Below are 16,542 nucleotides of genomic sequence, written 5' to 3'. Positions count from 1 at the left end.
CTAAGAGTGCCTCACCTCTGGTGTGAGCTTCTGTGTTATTTTTCTTTTCAGTCTCAATCGGTTTGTTTGGGATCTTTTTTTTAATAAATGAGTGGTTTATCCACTTTTATCAAATATATATACATATATATAACACAACTTGTTGAAGTTGCCTCATATCCTCATTCGGTTGGAATTCTTCATCACTAAGGCATGTCTTGATTAGTGTGCCAAATGTTATCTAGAAGATTTCTTCATTGTGAAGTAAACTTCATGGTTAAGAAGATTTCTTCATTGTTAAGCAATCTTCATGATTAAGAATCCTCCAAGGCACTTCCCATAAATGAGCCTCTTTCATTATATTTGTAATGAGAATCCATCTATTCTATTTCCACAAAATTTGTAGAGAGAGTGTTCTTCTTTCATACCTCTTTGAAAGAGTTTGTTGTACTCTTTCTTATTTCTTAGTGGATTTTCTTAGCCTTTGCCGTTGTGGGTTTTTCTCCCGGTACTCGGAGTTCCCACGTTAAAACTCTATCTGTTCTTCTTGCATTTGATTTCCCTTTTGTGTGATTCTAAGATAAACGCTTCCGCAATCGCACTCTACCATTCTGATGCGGGCCGTATTGAGGAGATGGCATGCGCGTTCATGCGGAAGTGGGGCTCGAAGTGACTGAAGGGTATTTTAGTAATTCGCCGGGCGGTGGAGTTTTTGGGTTTCTTGGGCCTAGTCAGATGGGAAACGGGTCAACGGACACAAGTCACGAGTTTGCCACACAAACTCGTGAGTCATGCATGATTTCGGCCAAATTCCATCGTTTAGGCCTCGAAAACCTTGATTTTCCTATTTTTAGTAATAATTGATTTCGCTATTAATTTGGCTAGAAATCTATGATTTGTAAGCCATTTATGGCGTTAGCATTTATTTTGTTAACTCTTTTATTTCTTGCCGGTATTTGAAAATTTACCATTTTTGGTATATTTTCGAATTATCTCCGTTTTAGGATTATTTTCATATCTTTGATTTTTTTTCCTATTTAATGTAAGCCTATGGGCGAGAGTATGATCAGTTTTGTAATAGTTATTCTCTTGAGTAATAAAATTTACTCTTTTTTTCAATTCCTGGCTATCTTTGATCAACAGGTTTTGAAGACTTGTACTGGGTATTCGTGCGCGAATCAACAGTTCAAGTGTGCATCAGTTTGGTATCAGAGCCAAAGCGATCATGGCACCACGAGGACGTGGTACGGGACGACCTACACAAAGGGTGGAGGAGATCTACGATCGTGATGACGATGCTAGATTTGAGCAGCGTGTTGGCCGCGTCTTGGATGTTCGGATGGAGCGGATGATGGAGGAATTGACTGAACGGATTGCCCAATTGACGGGTGGCGGCAATCAGGGGCGTGTCTCCGAGAGTGGGAGTGATGACACCATGGAGGAAGACAATGGTTACTTTGCTGACATCGCAGGGCGTCGAGGAGGACGAGATCGTGGGGTTGACACCCGTCACCACCGCGTGAAGATAGGCGTTGGGAATTTGGCATACGGGTAGATACTCCAGAATTCCATGTTGGACTTCAAGCGGAGGAGTTCCTTGATTGGCTTACCACGGTCGAGGAAGTCTTGGAGTTCAAAGGAGTCCCAGAGGATAAAAGAGTGGCGCTAGTGGCAACACGACTGCGTGGGCGTGCAACCGCATGGTGGCAACAACTGAAACTCAACCGCAGTAGGTTAGGAAAAGGCAAGATAAATTCTTAGGAGAAGATGAAGAAACACATGCGCTCTAGCTTCTTACCCGATAATTATTAGCGCATAATCTTCAGCCGATTGCACAATCTTCGCCAAGGAACGCACACTGTGGAGGAGTACACCACTGAGTTCTACCAGTTGTTGGCTCGGAATGAAGTTCAAGAATCAACAGATCAGTTTAGTGGCAAGGTATATTGGTGGCTTGCGCACTCAGATCCAGGAGACAGTCAACCTGTTCGATCCAATCTCCATCTCGGCGGCCCATCAGCAAGCACTAATTATTGAGCGACAGCAACGACGATCATCCTCTATGAGATCGGGTGGGGCTCCCAGCTGTAGCAGACTGATCGGCACTAGCCCAAGTGGTGTGACTCGGGGAACGGCTCCCACCGCTCGACCGGCGGATGCCACTGCTGTCAGAGGAGGCAGCAACAACAATATACAATGCTTCAGTTGTGGAAAGAGAGGTCACCGCCAAGCCGACTGTAGGAAAGGGGGCAAACGAGTTATGTTGGCGGAGGAGGAAGAAGACACAACCGAAGTACTTCCACTACTGTATGATGAGGGTGACCTCGATGAAGAGATAGTTGAGGGAGATGTGGGGACGGCTCTAGTGGTGCGCAGATCTTGCCTGACGCCACGAGCTACGGAAGACGACTGGTTGCGAACCAATATCTTCCACTCCTCCTGTACTATTCTTGGTAAGGTATGTCGGTTCGTAATTGATGCAGGTAGCTGTGAGAACATCATATCTGAAGATGCTGTGCAGAAGCTCCGGATTTCCATTGAACAACATCCTGCACCGTACAAATTAGCATGGCTAAAGAGAGGAGGAGAGTTGACAGTATCCAAACGAGCTTTGGTTACGTTCTCCATCGGCGCAAAGTACAGGGATGAAGCATGGTGTGATGTCGTGCCCATAGATGCGTGCCATCTATTATTAGGTAGACCCTGGCAGTATGATCGGAGGGTTTTCCATGATGGGCGAGCGAACTCCTACAGTTTCACCTACGGAGGAGTAAAGTTGGTGCTAGTACCCAGCAAACCAATGGAGAAGCCACCATCAACCAACATTAACCTGCTGTCTTATGCACCATTCGGAAAGGAGTTGAAGGGGACAGAAACGGCATTCATCTTACTTGGTAAGGCAGTCACTGAAGGCTTGGAAGATGTAGAGATTCCAAAAGTTGTTCTTCCTCTTCTGGAGGAGTTTCAGGATGTCTTCCCCGATGACCTACCGGAGGGCCTGCCACCTCTTCGAGACATCCAGCACCATGTGGATCCATAGCCGGGTTCTGTCCTGCCTCACCGACCACATTACCGAATGAGTCCAAGGGAGCATGAGGAATTAAGGTGGCAAGTGAAGGAGCTGCTGGCGAAGGGGCACATCCGCGAAAGCATGAGCCCATGCGCGGTCCCAACCTTGTTGACGCTAAAGAAGGATGGCACTTGGCGCATGTGTGTCGATAGTCGAGCCATCAACAAAATTACTTTCAGGTATCGGTTTCCTATCCCTCGTTTGGATGACTTGCTCGACCAGATTAGTGGTGCTACGGTGTTCACGTGATTGGACCTGAAGAGCGGGTACCACCAAATACGCGTGCGGCCTGGTGACGAATGGAAGACCGCCTTCAAGACGCGTGAGGGACTAAACGAATGGATGGTGATGCCATTTGGTTTGTCCAACGCCCCCAGCACATTTATGAGGGTCATGAATCAACTACTGCGACCCTTCATTGGCAAGTCAGTGGTCGTATACTTTGACGACATCCTCATCTATAGTCCAAACCAAGAAGCGCACCTTTTGCATGTTCGGGATGTCCTGGCTGTTCTTCGATCCCAACAGTTCTATGCAGCAAGAAAGAAGTGTGTTTTCTTCACACCCAAGGTATTATTTCTTGGTTATGTTGTTTCAGGAGCCGGGATACAGGTGGATGAGTCCAAGATCACGGCAATACAAAAGTGGCCGACTCCCATAAGTATCACTGAGGTGAGGAGTTTCCATGGCCTCGATTTATTCTACAGACGGTTCATCTCACATTTCAGCAGTATTATGGCACCTCTTACTTAGTGTGTGAAGGGAAGCAAGTTCTTATGGACACCTGAAGCAGATGCGGCGTTCCACCTCATGAAGCAGCGCTTAACCACTACACCGGTCCTGGCACTTCCAGACTTCAACCATGCATTTGAGTTGCATACTGACGCATCGAAGGACGGCATTGGGGGTGTGTTAAGCCAACAATGGCGGCCCGTCGCTTATTTTAGCGAGAAATTATCAGGGGCCTGCCTGAACTACATCACATATGACATCGAATTTTATGCAGTGGTCTAGGCTATCAAGCGATGGAGATACTATTTGATTCATCGGGAGTTTATCTTGTACACTGATCATGCCGCTCTCCGACATATCCACCAATAAGATAAGTTTTCCGCGCGCCATGGCCGGTGGATGAACTTTCTCGATGAGTTCACCTTTGTTGTCAAGCATAAAGCTGGCGTATCTAACCGTGTGGCGGACGCGCTCAGTAGGCGGAGCAACCTTTTGGTCACAATGAGAGTCGAAGCACCCGGTTTTGACTCTTTTAGTGATTTATTTGCTACTGACCCATATTTTTAGGAGATTTTCTTGGATGTCCAAGCGGCAAAGCGAACGGATTTCGTGCTGCATGATGGGTACTTATTCCAGATTGCAGCCTACAGATGCAGAACATTCGGGAGTTGCATGGCGAAGGGCATGTGGGACGGGACCGAACACTCCACTTGGTTCAGTCTTCCTACTTTTGGCCGGGCATGCGCAAGGAGGTGGAAAATTTTTTCCAACGGTGCCGGATTTGCCAGATCTCCAAAGGGGGAGCCACCAACGTCGGCCTTTATATGCCGCTGCCAGTAGCCTTACGGTCGTGGACAGACATCAGCATGGACTTTGTACTTGGACTACCCCATACCCAGCGTGGCAGTGATTCAATTTTTGTTGTGGCAGACCGCTTTTTCCAAGATGGCGCACTTCATCCCCTGCAAGAAAACTACTGATGCTGTCAATGTCGCCAAACTCTTCTTTCGGGATGTCTACCGCCTCCATGGCCTTCCGTCCTCCATTGTCTCCGACAAGGATACAAGGTTTCTTAGTCACTTCTGGTGAAGCCTGTGGAAAATGTTGAATACGCAACTTAACATGAGCAGTGCATATCATCCTTAGTCGGATGGGCAGACCGAAGTCGTCAACCGCTCCCTGGGTAACTTGCTGCGTTGCCTTGTGGGGGACCATCCGAAAGGGTGGGACATGAAGTTGAATCAGGCAGAGTTCGCTCACAACCATGCTACCAACAGGAGTACAGGGTTCAGCCCATTTCAGGTAGTGTATTCGGCGCTTCCACGTGGACCACTTGACCTCCTTCCCTTCCCGGCAAAGACTAAAGTCCATGGAAAGGCTGATGATTTTGTCACGGGGTTACAAGACATTCACAAGACCGTCTTTGACAATTTAACCTCCTCAAATGCACGTTACAAGAGGCATGCTGACCAACACCACCGCCATAGTGAGTTCGAGGTGGGTGACTTTGTGTGGGCTGTGTTATCTAAAGAGCGCTTTTCTGTTGGGGAGTATAATAAGCTCAAGGTAAAAAAAAAATTGGGCCTGTCGAGATTATTGAGAAGATTAATTCCAATGCCTACCGGCTTCAACTCCCTAGCCATATCCAAACGGCGGATGTCTTCAATATTAAACATTTGTTACCCTACTATGGAGACTCTTCAGATGATGAAAATTCGGGGTCAAATTCTATCCCGCCTGGGGAGAATGATGCGGGCCGTATTGAGGAGATGGCATGCGCGTTCATGCGGAAGTGGGACTCGAAGTGACTGAAGGGTATTTTAGTAATTCGCCGGGCGGTGGAGTTTTTTGGGTTTCTTGGGCCTAGTCGGATGGGAAACGGGCCAACGGACACAAGTCACAAGTTTGCCGCACAAACTCGTGAGTTATGCATGATTTCGGCCAAATGCCATCGTTTAGGCCTCGAAAACCCTGATTTTGCTATTTTTAGTAATAATTGATTTCGCTATTAATTTGGCTAGAAATCTATGATTTGTAAGCCGTTTATGGCATTAGCATTTATTTTGTTAACTCTTTTATTTCTTGCCGGTATTTGAAAATTTACCATTTTTGGTATATTTTTGAATTATCTCCGTTTTAGGATTATTTTCATATCTTTGATTTTTTTCCCTATTTAATGTAAGCCTATGGGCGAGAGTATGATCAGTTTTGTAATAGTTATTCTCTTGAGTAATAAAATTTACTCTTTTTTCCAATTCCTGGCTATCTTTGATCAACAGGTTTTGAAGACTTGTACTGGGTATTCGTGCGCGAATCAACAGTTCAAGTATACCGCTGCATCACAATCCTAACACAACTGCATATAAAATCACTCATAGTCAATTTTTTTTTTTTTTTGTGTGACTAATGGCTTATTGGTACCAGGTTATTTGCCTAAAATTCTCGTTGGACTACTATTGTTGGCCGGGCTAGCTGGTAGGCCAAAAGCTGACTCAAACTGGCAAGCCTGATGGGAATGGTTAGATGCAATGGCAATACAGCTGCAAATTAATTCATAGATCATTATTTTTAAGTCCTGACATAAAATACTTGAGAAAAACTCAGTTTTTTGTCTTTTCCCCATGCGACTGAAAAACTGAATAAAGGTGATACACTTGACAACAACAAGCAAGCATCAACAGAGAACCATTTCAACAACAAGCAAGCATCAACAGAGAACCATTTCACTTTTTGTTTTTTCTTTTCTACTTTCGAGCCATATTGACAGCCAAATCACTACTGTTTTCCTTCAAAAGAAAAAGCAACGTGCCCTTCTCTTTTCAAATGGTAGCTCATCCTTTTGGTTTTTTAATTATTTTCTTTTATATAACATTTTAATAATGATAATCAATTTAAGGATGAGGTGCGAGTTTTTACAATAAAATGTGATTTTAATTTTACATTCTTCACGAATGATAAGCAACAAGGTCAATAATGATATAACTCAATTATAAAAATTGATAATTTTTTTTATTAAAATAAATAAATTACAAACTTATTAAAAAAAAAATCAAACGTGAATAAAACAGAGATAACGAGAAGATAATAACATGTGATGCTATGATATAATGCTGAGTTCTGCTTGTCTCATGTTGTAGTTCAGTTAAAAAGATAGTGAAAAAAATTGAACCAAAATATTATATGGAAGAAGACAAATTAAAAATAAAAACTGAAAAAAATTAACTATATATGAAGTGAAGGAAAAAACGGTTAAAGTCTTCTTCTTGGTTTAAAGAGTCATGCTCACTATATTTTTAAAAAGTCTTTTTATAATCTTTTAAATTGTAATTAAATTAATTTTTCAAAAATTAAAAATGAGAAAACTGTAATAGCGTTTAGGAGTTTTCTGAAAAAGGAGAAAATTAACTACAAAATGGTTTTTAAAATTTAATTTTCAATTATTTTCAAAAGAAAAACTTAATTAATTTTAAAGGTGGATCTCCATACCTCAAGCGCCAAAAGCTAGATGAGTATGTTAATATTGTTAGGTAAAGTTCGGCATTTGTGGATCCCAAGGGGATGAGTCTTGTAGCCCCTGATGGGCGAGTATAGTACCAACTAATCTTTTGTCTGTTCTATATTTTTAGACACATTTAAAGATCCCTCTTTTTGTTGAGTCTTATCTAGTATTGTGTATTTATACTATCCCATTTCTAGTGGATCTTTTATTATGTGTTTGATTGGTTTTCTAATAAAATTGTGGTTTATCCACATCATTTATAAATAAATAAAAAAAAGCTACTTTAGGATATATGTTTATACGTATTTCTCATTCTATTTTAACTGACAAGAACAGGTTGCTGGATGCAACAAGCCTTCTATGGATGATCTCCCTCGTCCTTCCCGTCATCATGCTGGTTGCAACAATCCTTACATGGATGATTTCCCTCGTGGTAATGCAAAAGAAGAAATAGTACAGGTAACCATATATATATATATATATATATATATATAATTTTCTAATGAAGTTGTGAGTTATCCTAATTTCTTAGTATTATTATTTTTCATAATTATCATTAATTATTGATTTGAAACCTCAAATTCTGTGAAGAGGACGCCGGGGTGGATTGATAAGGCAGCTCAAAAATACAGGAACAACCCTCGTAAACCTTCGAATCCAGCAGGTATCTCTGAGATTGAGATTGGAGTCGATTCTCCATGGATGAACATGGTGAGGACCCAAGTGAACACGAGGAGAGGAAGAGCTCACGCCAACGGGCCATGCACCATCTTCAAGGTGCAGGAGAACATCCTTCAATGCAACCCAGATGCCTATACACCTCTTGTTGTCTCCATTGGTCCTTATCACCATCATCAATGTTCGCCCAGGTACAGCAATTTTTTAGCCATGGAAAACTACAAGTGGCTTTGCCTGCGTCGCTTGCTTTTCAGGCACCGGAGCAGGCGTGGTGCGACTGAGTTGCTGGACAAGTGTTTGTTGGAGATGAAGTCCTTGGACGCTGACGTCCAAACCTGCTACTCTGAACCTTTACACAGAGGCTTCGATGCTGAAAGTTTGGCTATGGTTATGTTGCTTGATGGTTGCTTCATACTTCATCTCTTGCTTAAGCGACAAAACCTGATAGATGATGTGAGCAACAGTGATCAGGATAATGATGATGATGATGATCAAGTTGAAGATGGAGAGATATTGTTAGAACGTGGAAAACGAGACAAGGAGATGGAAGAAGAACCATTGCTGGGGACACTATGGATATGGAACTTTGTGCTGTATGATTTGTTAAAACTTGAAAATCAGATCCCCTTCTTTGTCTTGAAAACACTCTTTGGCCTGCTCAAGGCTCCAGGTGATGAAGATCTTGACCTTGTCAACCTTGCTTTCAAACTCTTCAGTGATATACATCCATCCAATTCCCAAACACGCCCTGTATTACCTGCAGCCGACCAAGTTCATCACTTGCTTCACCTGCTTCATTCCACTCTTGTCCCTTCCAAAAATCACCATGTACTTGACATCACGCAAGCAGTCAAGGCACCTAAACGAATCCCAAATGCTACTGAGCTACAACAAGCAGGGGTCAAGTTTGTCAAGAAAATAAATGCCAGTAGCTTCCTGGACATATCATTCCATAGTAATGGCACAATGGAAATCCCAGAGATTTGTCTCTATGACCACACAAACACTCTCTTCAGGAATCTGATAGCTTTTGAACAATGTTATCCTAATACTCGTACCTATATCACCATCTATGCTGCTTTCATGGACCGTCTAATTGATACTCCAAAAGATGTTCGCTTGCTCCACTTGAATGGAATTCTTACCAATGGACTGAGCACTGATGAAGCTGCAGCTGATCTTTTCAATAAGTTATGTTATCAGATTCATTATGCTTCCGATAGGAACTATCTTCATGAACTGTTTGTTGATGTCAACAAGTATTATTACTCTAGATGGAATCAATGGCGGGCTAGACTGATGCGAGACTATTTCAGCAATCCATGGACGATCATATCTCTAATGGCAGCTGTGTTGCTGCTTCTTCTCACTGTTGAGCAGTCATTCTTTTCTGCATATTCTTATTTTCGGCCTTCTTGAGAGGCAATGCTCTTCTTTCTGGGTTTTCATTCCATTGTACAATTGTATTTCTCTTTGTTGTGTGATCTGTTATCTGTGTTTGTTGACTTAATAAATTTGGGCTTGATTTGAATATCCAATTGTACACAGCAGATGAACTTCATTCATTGCATTTGCAATTAAGTGATAATGCTAGTTTGATGCGGATTCTGGTTCTTTCTTAATGAGCAAATAGCCAAGAAAAAGTTGCGGAATCATTTGAGAACATTTCTGAGTTTTTTTTTCTTTTAACTTTTGCAATATAAACCATTTAAATAGCACAAAATTTAAGATATTAATCAATGTTTTTGATAAAAAGTAGATAAACCACATGCATTAAGAAAAAAAGAACAAGCATACAAGCACCAGAGAGCAGAAGTCCAGGGTCAGCCCACCAGGAGTGGGAGAACAGACAAGAAAAACAACAAAAGGAAAAACAAACAATAGCCACTAGGGGGACAGACCCCCCCCTAGGGCAAGGAGAGACATCGAAACCGCTAGCAGCTAGCCCTCAGAATGGGGAGGAACTGGATCGGACTGAGCACTCTGTTCCAAGTCGCGAGATGAAAGGAAATCAAGGCTCCTTCTAAGCTTTCCACTGGACTCCTCCAACTTGGCTTTCTTTGCATCAGGAGCTGCATTCATCCACATAAGCACCACATGAATAATCTTAAGTATGATAGAGGTAGTAGATGAACAGACACAATAAAAAATGCGTGCATTTCTCTCAATCCAAATATTCCAAGTCACTGCTCGAAAGAGCAAATCCCAACAAGGGGCGAGAGATTTATGAAATTGAGTGCGCCAATTCCCCCACAAATCCCTCAGAGAGTCAGGGTTGCGGCGGGCACCAAAGAGCTGACTGAAGAAGCTCCAGATATGAGAAGCCACGGAACACTGGGTAAGAAGGTGATCTGTCGATTCCACATCAGCATGACACATCACACAGGTGATATTCTGGAGGAAGTTACTCCTTCTGATGGCAAGGTTTTGAAAGGTGAGAATTTTATCATCCCATGCCAACCAATTAAAAAGGTTAATTTTTTTAGGGCAGCAGCCTTTTAGAATGGAGGGAGTCCATCTACAACGGAGCCCCCCATCAACCAGAAAATGATAAAAGGATTTGACAGAGAAAACCCCATTAGGGGAGAGTTTCCAATGTCGACCGTCCTTGTTCGTGCTAATCTGAAGGCTGAGAGAGACAACTAGACTATATTCTCTGGGGCAATCCCATGGAGGAAGGTCCACAAATCCATTAAGCAACTCCCGCACCGTGCCCTCTTTATCGCTGGCCGACTGGAAAGCATGGGGCCAAATATCTGCGGGGGCACGCCCCTCCAACCAATTATCAAGCCAGAAAAGTGTTGTAGAGCCCCCATTGATTTTAGAACTAATGTTTTTCCGAAAGGGTGGAAAGGCTTTGAGGATGCCATTCCAAAATACAGATCTTCTACTATTCTGCTTATGGAACAAATTCCATACCGGTATCCTACCAAAATAGTTTTCACGAAAGATCTCATCCCCACACCAACGACCATCCAAAGTAATTTTCCACCATCACTTACCCAGAAGAGCAATGTTAAAAACCTCTAAATTAAGGATATTCCATCCCTCGTGCTCTCTAGGTCGGCATAATCTTGCCCAGCTCACTAAACCAATTTTTGGGTGCTGAAGATTCGGCCCAGACAAAAGGAAATCTCTCCTGATTTTGTCAATGCTCTTGATCACCCATTTAGGCAACAAGAATAGAGACATCCAGTAGGTAGGGATGGACGTAAGAACAGAGTTAAGTAACGTTAGTCTCCCCCCAAGAGATAGAAATTTCGATTTCCAGGCGGCGAACTTGGATCTAATCTTATTAATAAGGATATCCCAGTCCTGTCTCCGGAGATAGGTCAACGGGAGCACCCCAGAAGAGCAGTGCAACGTCTTGGCTAAGAAGGACTGAGGCTCCAGATTTCTTTGCGAAGTGTAAAGACACGTTTTTTCAGAGTTAACTCCTAGGCCCGAAAGGCCTTCAAAAACATAGAGAATCAGCTTGATGATCCTGAGGTCCTCCACTTCCCTGGTAGTCATAACCAGGAGATCATCAGCATATTGCAGGTGACACATTTTTGAACCAGAGTCCCCAATCGGGACCCCATGTAGGATGCCGGAGCTAAGTGCATGATTAAACATTGAGCTTAGAACATCTACCACAAGCGCAAAAGGCAAAGGGGAAAGTGGATCCCCTTGTTTCAAGACTCTACGGAAGCGGACATACCCACTTTGAACATTATTGATGAGAAATTTCGCCTTAGAGGAGGTAAGAATGGCTCTAATCCAACCAATCCATCGTTCACCAAAGCCCTTAGCTTTTAACAGCTCAAAAAGAAAACCCCAATCCACTGAATCAAAGGCCTTAGAGAAATCCACCTTGAGGATAAGGCCCCTAAGGTGATGCTTCTGCATGTAGAAAATGAGTTCCTGAGCAGTTGCAATATTATCAGTGATGCATCTTCCTTTAATGAAAGCAGATTGGTTAGGGTTAATCAACTCATTAATTTTGGTGCTAAGTCTGTTAGCAAGGATCTTGGTGATGATTTTGAAAGAGCAATTAATCAAACTAATTGGTCGATAGTGAGCAGGGTTTTGTGGATTATGCTTCTTCGCGATTAATGCAATATTTGACCAATTAATCCTTTCTAATTTGGCATGGCCCCAATAAAAATCTTCATAGAGTAAGCCAATGTCATCTTTAACAATGTCCCAATATCTTTGAAAGAACAACATTGGAAGCCCATCCAGACCGGGTGCCTTATCCGCACTCATATCAAACACCGCCTTTTTAATTTCATCAATGGAAAAAGGATCCTCCAAAATAGACAAATTATGAGCCGTCTTGGGCCCAGGTAGCGTGTTCCAGTTAATCTGAAGTCTAAAATTCTACTCCGTACCATAGAGATCCTGGTAAAATGAGGTGAAAGCCCGCCCAATTCCTTCAGTGTCATCCACACAGATATTATCCCTCACAATCCAAGGAATAAAATTTCTATTCCTTCTTCCGTTAGCAACTGCGTGGGAGAACCTGGTATTTTCATCCTCCTCCTTAATCCAAGTCGTTCTCGCTCTTTGCTTCCAGTAAGCCTCCTCCTGCTTAAGGATCGATCCTAACTCCATTCTCAGCTGAGCATCAGAATTGATCTCCGCAGGGGTAAGAGAGCGAGTTTCTCCAACACCATTGATCATCTCGAGTTCATGCAAGATCTCAAGCTTTTTCAATTTAATGGATCCAAACTCAAATTTAGCCCAATGTTTAAGTCTTGTACGAATACTAGCAATCTTCTTTGCCAGGATGAAAGCTCCACATCCACAAAAATGGAAGGAGCTCCACCATTCCCTGATGAGGCCATCAAAATTAGCAGACACACACCACGCCTGCTCAAAGTGAAAGGATCTAGAGAGAGGAGGATGAGTGCCTACTTCTAGTCTGATCGGAACATGATCAGAACCCAACCTAGGGAGACAATTCTGGAGGACTTTAGGGAAAAAAGTGGTCCAGAGAGAGTTGACTAAGAAACAGTCGAGCCTAACCCAGATCGGGTTAGATTGGCCATTGGTCCAGGTGAACCTCTTCCCGAAAGACGGGGGTTCCAATAATTGTAGGTCACTTAAAAAGTCCTGCGCCAGTCTAATATCCTCCCGGTTAATGCCACCACTCGACTTATCGAAAGGAGAAAAGGTGGAATTAAAATCCCCACAAATGACTCAGGGCAAGTTCAAGGCCGGTTGGCAGGATCTAAGCTCGTTCCAAAAATGAAGCCTCAAATTCTTAGCATTGGGCCCATAAACAGTGGTGCACACCCAGGTAAAATTATTTGCCTTATTTATAAATTCAAGAGAAAGGCAAAAGGAACCAACAAAAAGAACTTTACCCTCAAAAAGCAAACTATTCCACCCGACAATAATTCCCCCGGCAGAACCAAGGGAGGGTAGAAACGCAAACTGCTCAAGACGGGCCCCACCAATAGACCTCCACACATTCATGTCAACACTACTTAATTTCGACTCTTGCAGGCAACAAATGTCCGCGTGATGAAGATTAAGAAAATCCCTAACTAGGAAACGCTTAGAAGGTAAACCTAGTCCACACACATTCCAATTAATAATATTCATAAAAACACTAATTTTTGCCTGAGGAGGACCCAACCTCAATGGTCCTCTCCTCATCACCTAAAGTGATGGATCTGGTTGATTCAAGAAAACGAATATGAGCAAAACATTTATCTTGGTGATGCATAGAATCAAAGGAAATACCACATGCTTTCCAATAATTAACCAATTGAATATCAATCCATTCAGAAATAAGAAGAGGGTTGAGGGGAATACCTTCTGATGAAGAGGTAGAGTTTCCCTTCTTCTTCACTGAACGGGGCGGTTGTGGTACAAAGCCCGGCCTCCTCATTCCACCTGGATGAGAGTTTTTTCCTGCGCTCACTTCTTCTAGTCCCCAGGGTAGAGTCTTCAGTTTGTCTACTATGCAGCAACCGACGAACTTTTTCCTCAAAGTCTGTCTCTGAATCTTCTGTGTGTCTGCTATCAGTGCTATCTGTCTCCTGCTCGGATTCTTTAACTTCGTTAACCTCATTACCCTGAAGGTCATTATCCTGATGATCATCCCCCCAAGGTTCCATATTATCCAGTTTATCTAACTGTTCAGACCCAGTTTCAATTACTGATCTAGTAGTAATGTCAGCTGAAAATTTTGCAGGGACAAGGGTCCAAATACTATGAAGAAATACCCACTTAAAATTTGGCGGAGGAGTGAAGGCGGAAGGTGGCTTTGATGGGTTACAAAAGGAGCTATCTTGATCATCACTAATCAAACTATTGTCCTCCAAAACACCTCCATGTTGACCCAGTCCAAAAACATATGGCCTCCCCGGATTAACCATACCCTCCGGCCCAACTTCAGTATTCATAACCGAAGGCCCAACAACCCCTTTAATATTTAAGGGGTCCCCTGAAATGTTGTTCACAAGGAGCGGCCCAGCAACACAAAGAGCGGTATTGCACGGCCCAACATTGCATGGTCCGCTAGACCTCTCAGAATCCCTCATCCCAGCAATCGAGGATGCCTTGGGATCGGGTCTCTTACTCTCCTCAGCGCGTGACACTTGTAGGACGATGATGGGGGCGGAACCTCTTATCTGGGACAACAACGTTGTTCCTAGCAACCGAGACATCCTTATCCAATCCACTTCCGACAGCGAGAGAGCTCTCTGACAGGTCACATGCAGAACCATGCAGCGACGTTGGACCATCGGTCATCTCAGAGAACCCCCACCTAGCATCCGGAGGTAATTGACCAGCGGTCCGGCTGAGATCAGGGGCAGCGCCACCCTCTCTGCGAACGCCGGACGTCCGGTTGACCTCCGCCGATGCAGTTGAAGGATTCAGTACCCCGGGAGAAGCTCTCACCGGACAGGTATCGGGAACAGAGCTCACCAAACAGGTTCGATCCTCAAGGGACCTATGGACCCCGGGAGCAGCGCTCACCGGACGGTTCTCCGCCGCAATCGATCTCGGTCTCCACTGTTGCTCACGATTCCCTTGGTCTTTCCCCGTCACCTGAGCACCCTTAGTATCCTTACCGTTAGCCTCCCTGGGAACCTCGTGCGTGAATCTAGGTCCTCTCGGTGCCTCCGAATCTATTTCACACTCCAGCGAAGCCGAGGAGTAGCAAAACTTCTCCAGATCATTACGGAAGGTCGGGAAAGGCAACCAGTTATCAGTGATCAGAACGATGAACCTTCTCATGCCAAAGCTCAAGGAAACCTCAAAAGGCAAGGACGTTCTCTGATGGCATCTTACAAAAACGGAGAGAAACGATTTGTGAGGCTTGCTCAGCTGAGGTATCGTGACCAACTCGCCGATCGGTTTCAAGATCTCCACAAGAACAGGCCACGTCCAAGCATGAAGTGGGAGATTCCAAATGAGGAGAACCTGGCCCTTCCCCGACGCTGAGCCAACAAAACCCACCTCCACAGTCCAAGGAGAAATCGAAATAACGCACGGTCCCATTTTCGAAGGCAGGCTTAGCTCCGGGACCTTGCTGGCCTTAATCGCTTCTTCCTCCCTGCACAAGGTTGCTAGGAAGGAATTCCCCCGAAACTCGTACACAGCATCAACCCTCGGCGTGTTCAGCACTCCTGGTAAGAATTCTAGTAGAATCTCATCGCTCGTTTGGCCGGAGATGATCTCGATAACGATGATCTTTGCCAAATCTTTTCTCAGCTTCGTCGTCTCCTGCGTCAAAGAAAGCAAGAGATTCACCTTCTGAGGATGAAGACAGTTCGCCACCATCCGGTCGAACGGTGCTTGAGAAGTCGCCGAGCGAACCACCTTGTCTGAGTTCCTTGCCTTGGTTGGCGGTCGTGCTCTTCTGTGTCTGGGTGGCGAAAGCAACTCCACCCGACAGCCAGAAGCCATGTGTCCCGCTCCTCCGCATCGCTTACAGGTCATCAAGTGCCGGCATTCCGATGTCTTGTGCGTTGAGCGAAGGCAGTGACCACACTAAGGCGGTGATCTTTGTCGCTTGTTACCCGACAGGGAAGACCCCTCCATCTTCGACGGATCCAAGATGGGACTTTGTCTATTCCTCCGGTTGGTGACCATCACCCAGTCCTGAGCTTGAACTCCTTCCTCCGTCGAGGACCTAGGCGGTTCAGCCCCTCTCTTTCCCCTCTTGTGGAGGGCTGGCAGCCTTCGCGAAGGTGGTACCAGGTCTCACAAAGTTGTTACGAGGAAACCGACGCCCACTGCCCTCTCTGTTGGGTCCACCAGCTCGCCGAGGTTGACCGAAGACCTGTCTACGTCCTGCATTCCCACTTTCGCCACGGCCTCCGTCGTGAGCGCCGCCCAGGAGGTCGTCGTGCAGGCCTATTGAGTTACTTTAAATTTGATATTAATCAATGTTATGAGAAGTTTTGCAACATGAGTATAAACCAATGTAATTGAATAATATAGGTATAATACCTAACTTGGTTCCTCTAGTTTTCTCTCTCTTCTCTTTTGGTCCTTCTACCTAAAAATACTCCAAACTAGTTCTTCTACTCTTGAAAATGGGTCAACTTAGTTTGTTCTACTGTTGAAAATTGACCAACTA

General features: G+C 44.2%; 2 protein-coding genes across 3 annotated transcripts; one reads left to right on the top strand and one right to left on the bottom strand.

The window, feature by feature from the left end:
• Window positions 1-7,621: 7,621 nt before the first annotated feature.
• Window positions 7,622-9,489, top strand: LOC120277013 (UPF0481 protein At3g47200-like). 2 transcript variants are annotated; one of them, XM_039283756.1, is made up of 3 exons: window positions 7,622-7,739; window positions 7,872-8,149; window positions 8,213-9,489. In XM_039283756.1, the coding sequence occupies exons 1-3, from the start codon at window positions 7,641-7,643 to the stop codon at window positions 9,375-9,377; spliced, it is 1,542 nt and encodes a 513-aa protein (XP_039139690.1). In that variant the 5' UTR covers window positions 7,622-7,640; the 3' UTR covers window positions 9,378-9,489. The 2 variants fall into 2 exon arrangements, with proteins under 2 accessions (XP_039139690.1, XP_039139687.1); XM_039283753.1 differs by having other exon boundaries at window positions 7,872-9,489.
• A 244-nt stretch (window positions 9,490-9,733) lies between these two features.
• LOC120277049 lies at window positions 9,734-16,340 on the bottom strand. Its single transcript, XM_039283797.1, has 2 exons — window positions 13,764-16,340; window positions 9,734-10,030 (listed from the first exon to the last, which is right to left on the bottom strand). The coding sequence occupies exon 1, from the start codon at window positions 15,897-15,899 to the stop codon at window positions 14,538-14,540; it is 1,362 nt and encodes a 453-aa protein (XP_039139731.1). The 5' UTR covers window positions 15,900-16,340; the 3' UTR covers window positions 9,734-10,030; window positions 13,764-14,537.
• Window positions 16,341-16,542: the final 202 nt, after the last annotated feature.

This window comes from Dioscorea cayenensis, chromosome 15 (genome assembly GCF_009730915.1).
Source record: "Dioscorea cayenensis subsp. rotundata cultivar TDr96_F1 chromosome 15, TDr96_F1_v2_PseudoChromosome.rev07_lg8_w22 25.fasta, whole genome shotgun sequence".
NCBI classification, from domain to species: Eukaryota; Viridiplantae; Streptophyta; class Magnoliopsida; order Dioscoreales; family Dioscoreaceae; genus Dioscorea; species Dioscorea cayenensis.
This window is presented reverse-complemented; position numbering and strand designations above follow the sequence as displayed.